General features: G+C 34.8%; 1 protein-coding gene across 1 annotated transcript; it reads right to left on the bottom strand.

Moving 5' to 3' along the window:
- Positions 1-400: 400 nt before the first annotated feature.
- Positions 401-4240, bottom strand: LOC111986580 (auxin-responsive protein IAA27). The gene is made up of 5 exons (XM_024018248.2): positions 3503-4240; positions 2487-2716; positions 1610-1751; positions 875-936; positions 401-716 (listed from the first exon to the last, which is right to left on the bottom strand). The coding sequence occupies exons 1-5, from the start codon at positions 3967-3969 to the stop codon at positions 679-681; spliced, it is 939 nt and encodes a 312-aa protein (XP_023874016.1). The 5' UTR covers positions 3970-4240; the 3' UTR covers positions 401-678.
- Positions 4241-6394: the final 2154 nt, after the last annotated feature.

Below are 6394 nucleotides of genomic sequence, written 5' to 3'. Positions count from 1 at the left end.
TAATATAAACCTATTAGCTGGTGGTGACTTTTAAAATAAAAATAAGAAAAAGGGATTCACATACACACACTCCACTCTAGATACACAAGCACACAAGAGTTGCGCCGCCAAAAATCCAATGTGAGACTAAACCCAAGGAAAAATTTAGGAGGGCATCCATAACAAGAAATTATCTAGTAAGACTAAGAGCACACCAAAATTGACAACCAATTTCACACTTGTCTAAGGTGACAAGTTGTTCAACAAGTGTGAAATCTATTTTGAAAACTGTTAAGTGTGTGTAGTATTACTCCAACAGCACTTCAACTTGCACAGTGCCCCAGTAGCAGACAAGTATTTTCATCAGTCAATACTATCTTTCATTTAGTTGAGAGAGAAGGTAAAGGAAGGAGGGAGATGCTACAGCAAACAAAACATTTACATAATACTGTAGCCTTAACAATCAGCAATCAGATTACATGGGAGAGAGAGGATAGAGGTGACAGACCTAAGAAAACTGGAACCGTCTACAATGATATATCTTGCCTACTACATTGTTTTGCCACTACAGCAAATCTTCAATATTTAGATTCATACATATAAAGGAAGCAGAGGGCCCAATTTTGAGACCCACTCATGGCTTAGACCCATTCATATGCTTCACTAGAATATTATATCCATCACTGCAGCAGCATTGCGCTAATTACGGTTTTTGCACTTCTCCATTGCCCTTGGGGCTGCAAAAAGCAGATAGAAAAATATTAGTGAGGTCTGCTCCAACGTCCACTGGTATTATTAGATAGTGATTTCATCGAGTAAACAAAAGCAAAAGGGATATTATTATTTCAAATCTGCACAAACTATATAATTGACACATAGTAGCAGTAGCACACACCAAGCCCAATAGCCTCTGAACTCTTCATGATCCTCAGCCTCTTACAAGAGTCGGTGAACATTCTGCAAAAAACGATAACAAAATTGGGATGAGTTCTCTTTCACTTGTCTATTCTGTTCATGTTTGGTGAGATAAGGAGATCTTCACTGTGAAAGTCAACAAAAATTAAAAAATAAAAAAGACAGTTCTAGTCAGAATAACATTCAGGTCAAGTCAGATCATATGTTAAAGAACCACCATTCTCAATCTCAGTTCGGAAATTTCAAACCTGCAATTTGCTAAGTCATCTCAAATATTGAAGGGGTGAAATGTTGGAGTTTTGATGAAAGATGTGGAAAGGGAATAAGATAAATTCTGATAATGTCAATCTTCTGAAGTAGGAAAAAAAAAAAAACAAAACAAAACAAAATAACACTGCCTGGAAAGATATCCGGATTAATTTGATGATTCCTTGGTCTGTAAAGGATCTCCTCACTCTTTTGTGGCAGAGTGCAGATGCGGGATCAAACCCCAGAAGTATACCCACCACAAGGGTCGAGATGCCATTAAGCCAATGAGGCTCCTCCTCTGTTTATTAAATACGATGCAAAATGCATCAAGATGTTTTTGTAATTCCTTTATCTGGGTATGCTACTCTTAGCCTTAAAATAAGAAAATTTTAAGCATTATCAATTTCATATAACATGGACATGTCTCTAGAAATTTGATATCAGCTTTGAGTAGATATATACTTACTCCCATGGAACATCACCAACTAGCATCCAATCACCATCCTTATCTTCATAGGTGAGTACATATTCAGAACCACTGAGGAGATCCATTAACCGACTCTCGTTCAATCCATCTCTGCTTGGAACTCCATGAGAGCTACACTGACCTGAACCACCCATTCATAAACAAACTTTAAACTCCCTTCAAAGAGGGAATGTGTGTGCACATGCATATGTTGTCATCCTGATTTTGTTTTATATATTTCATGTGTTTGCAAGAGCATGTATGTGTATATGTATGATATGACTATATTACTAAAAGAATCACCCAAGTAATACTTGATGCAATGTCCAGATCAGTGAAACTCATTTCTTAGCTAATATCTCTGTTTTTCAGTTAAGTCAACCAACTTGTTCATCAATTTTCCACAACTAGAGGAAAGCTATTCTGGTGATGTCATCTGTAAATTAAGATAGAGCATTTCAACAACACATGATAATTGACTTTTTCTACTGTGGTCCTAACAAAATCTTTATCAACTGTGCGTTTGGTGGCTTCATATGAGAGGTCTTGCTTTTAGAATGCAAAAACTCACCTCACCATTGCATTATTCTGGATTTACTATAAGGTATCCACAAACCATTACTGGCAAGTTTGTCAAAATACTATGTAAGGCACATATTGCCCGATTTTAAGATTCTGGTTAGAAGAAGATGCTAAAATCTTACTAGAAGAATTGTCTGATTAGAGCAATTAGCATCTTTTTTTAAAAAAACTTTCAACCACCAAAAACAATTTTTAGAAGTATGAGACGTTTGTTTGTGTGCCTATAGATCAAGAGAGAGAGAGGAATTGGCAAGTTTAAAGCAGCTGAACATGGATCGCATGAACCATTACTTACCAATTGTAAAGCAGCTGAACATCTTTTCCAGTGCTGAAGAGAGATCCATATAGCTGCCATAGGTTTTGAGATCAACTTTCCTCAGGTATGGAGCACCATCCATGCTGACCTTGACATAAAGACACCCAGATCCCGACTTGCCCTCCGCATCATCATCATTCTTTGGAGAATGAGTAGCCATTGAATTCTTCCGGAATGAACGAATAGGTGGCCATCCCACAACCTGTGCCCTGTCACACGCAAAACACATACACTTAAAAAGTTTTTATTCTGAAATTCTTAAAAAGGTGTCATAATCAACTTCTTTGTGAAGACTTAGCTGATAGATTTAGAAACAAATCTTTCCATAATCCAAAATTATAGGTATGGCAACTCTTATTTACTTTATATTAAGAGAAACTGTGAAACACAAGCACAGGGGGAGCGGTCGTTAGGCCAAACTTATGCTTATGCAAAGCTCCAAAGACATCACCACCAAATCAAAAAATAGAGAGTAAGATAAACAACTAAGAGAAGTTCAACATGCACACCCCAATCAAGTTGCAAAAGACAGATCACGTAAACAACAAAATTGTATAGTACTGAAGATAACTCTAAAATCAACCATTAAAAAATTCTTCTAGTCTCAGATTGGTTACAGATATAAGTTTGAAGAAAACTGAAATTCTAGGACATAATAAGAAGACAAAAACTCTCCACCCTATTTAACTTTATCAAATTTGGTGTCATTATTATTATTTTCTTTTTTAAAGTGTAACCGAAACAAAAAGAAATATAGAACTCAGTTATCAACGAATTAGTTTCTTTTCTTTTTCAACGTTTCTAAGCAAGTAAAAATGGACAACTAAGGGGAAAAATCACCAATAATATTGCAGGTAAAATCAACAAACATGCTGACTGGAGTAAATGATACCAATTACCAAGCAATCTAAAAGATACTACAATAATGAGAATTCAACTACAATAGTAAATATTTTTCCTCTGTAATTTTCGAAACAAGAAAGAAAGATATTTACTTTGCTGCAGGAGCAGAAAGCTGAGGCTTCTTTTCCTGCAATGGCTTAGGTGACTGAGGAGGAACAACACCATCTTTCAGAACTGGACTACCCAAACCCGTATTCTGATTATTACATTCACACCCACCACCCTTTCCTCCACCATTAATGCCTCTAGGAGAGAACAAGTTCCCACCTTTACCCAACTCAGCCTCAGATCCACCATTCCCAGACAAAACCCACTTCCCAGAGGCTCCATCAATGGCATCAGAGAAGCCCCTCTTGGCCCCAGACACCACCAACAAGCTCTTCAGCACCCCAACCCCATTATCTCTCTCAGGTGACTCAGACCCCGGCAGGCCTAGTCTCAGTTCAGTGGCCTTGAGGTTGAGATTTAAACCTCCACTTGAGGACCTCTCAGAGCCTTCCATTGAAGGAACAGCCTCTGAGGATAAGCCTATGTAATCATGCTCTAATGGCACAGACATCAAAGCTTTATCAAAAGCTTTAGTTTCAGTAACAATACCCCAGCAAAAAAAAAAACAAAAACACAACTGGGTTTCAAGCAGAAGAAAAAGGAGAAGCTGTTTTTAGAGCAGAAACTCAATGATATAATAATAGAAGAGAGTAAATAATAAAGCTTATGGGTTTGGTTTGATGATGATCATGAACATAAACAAACAGAAGCTTCTTTGGGCTTTTGCACTTTTGCTACTCCCTCTTTTGTTTCTATATACCTCTCTCTGTACACTGACCAAGAAATGTTTTTTAAAAGAGAAAAAGCAAAGGAGAGTAAAAATATAACTGATTTGCATTTTAAAGTGTTTTTTTTTTTTAAATAAATGTGTTTTTTAGAATATTTTAATAAATGTGTTTGATTCTTTTTAGGATGGCTGAATGTTTAATAACTCAATAAATCTTTTTGTGGGCAACAACTCCGACAAGTCACAGAAAGTCGCCGGCAGACCTTTCCAATAATACCCCTTCTTTAATCCCAAATTAAATATATTATACAGTATTTTCACTATTTTGTTAGCTTAAAAAAAAGATAAATGTCAATTTAATCGTTAAGCTTTGAATTTTAGCCATTTTCGATTCCTTAAATATTTGGTTATCTTAAGTCAAATGTTTAAGAGAAATAATGTGCTTATAATATTTTTACATTATTTTTATAACAAAATTTAAATGACAGGTTGTTATTGATTATTATTATTAGAGTAAAAAAGTAATCTTAGTATTAGGTTTAAATTTGAACCGATAACAACTAACTACTTATAATTTGTTGTAAAAATGTTGTGGACATAATATCTCTCAATGTTTAACTAATGTTTTTACTTGAGTTCTTTTACAATTACTACAAAATATCAAACATTTTTACTATAATTTGAGGTGTTAATCCATTATACCTCAAAATAAAATATAATAATCATACTAAAATACTAATCGATTTTTTGTGTTGGCAAAATTGAATCTTAGATTTCTTATTCAATCATCAAAGGCTTTAGCAATTGAGGTAACTGTAACCCATTGTACCAAGACCTACTATGAGTCAAATAAAAAATATTGTGAAATTTTGTTTTATCTCTAAACTTTCTCCTTTCCATTAAAAACAAGTAAATTTAATAACACGATTTAAATATGTTTTCAACCACATCGTTATTTAAAGTTTCTTACACTTCAACAAACTCTCTATAAAATATATTATTTATTGATAAATGAATGGATTGGATTCAAATCTTTGTTTTTCTTAATTTTATAGAAGAAGTGGATTCAAATCTAATTTCTCTTATATGAGAAAACTATAAAATACTACCAAGTTATAAGACTCCTCTCGTAAATAAATAAAATTATGTAATTTACCTCATAAAATTTAAATTCACAATTCAGTAATTTCATGGTTCCAAACTTCCAATGAAAAGCTAAATTAGCAAATTGGAATTTATTTGAAATATATATATATATATATTTTTATTTTAATTCCTAGATTATAATTATATGTTGGAATATTTATTAATGTGGGGAATGCTGACGTAAATTGGAAAGATGCTAAGGTGTGTAGGGGAAAGACTGAAATGGAATGCAGAAAGTGATAGCATGATCGTGTGTGGAATATTTGCCAAAATCACTCGGACTTTCAAGCTTGAGATATAGAAATAATATATATATATATATATATAGGAGGGCAAAAGTTCGGCTCATAATAGGCCCAAGCCAAGCATTGTTAGGTTTAGGTTCAGCCTAAACTTAATGAATACCAAGCTAAAATACACAAACCTACATGTCCCCGGCAAGCATATCCGAATAAATCCCACTATCCCTGAGGATTGAAGGTAGTGTCTTGGAGGATTTCGCCTGCTGAGCACAAGATTTAGCGTCAAACACAAGTTACCAGAAAATCATTTCAACAATATAGTTGTGGACTTCATTCTTAATACGTGATTAGACATGCTAAAATAATAACTTAGACTCAAAAAGTCACCAAGACACCATTGGTGGAGGGGCCCACACACGTGTAGAATCTTCCCCCATCATAATGAGCCCACTAACAAAATGATATAAAAGGGGTAGAGTGGGGTTAGTGTGAGGGGTTGGAACATTACTTGGGGAGAGAAACATGAGAGAAAAGTAAGAAACTAGAAAACAACACTTGGAAAAGGTGATTCAGCTCAAACACCTAAAGAGGCACCTTGGCTATTTGATATTCTCCTCAAACAGTCAAATTTCTTGCAAATAACCATTGCACAACAGTTCTAAATCATCAATCATTACCCAAAATTTCTTCTGGGATCTCCCATTGTGGGCTAACCCCAAAACAGAATAAAAATTAATTGGGGGTTCAGGCCTAACAGGTCCTAGGTCATTGGAGTAGATATTTTGGCTGGTATGATGTTTGGATACTTGGAAAATTAAATA

The sequence above is a fragment of the Quercus suber genome, unplaced genomic scaffold (genome assembly GCF_002906115.3).
Source record: "Quercus suber isolate HL8 unplaced genomic scaffold, Cork oak 2.0 scaffold_601, whole genome shotgun sequence".
In the NCBI taxonomy this organism is placed as follows: Eukaryota; Viridiplantae; Streptophyta; class Magnoliopsida; order Fagales; family Fagaceae; genus Quercus; species Quercus suber.
The sequence above is the reverse complement of the archived record's forward strand: the minus strand, read 5'-3'. Positions and strand labels throughout refer to the sequence as shown.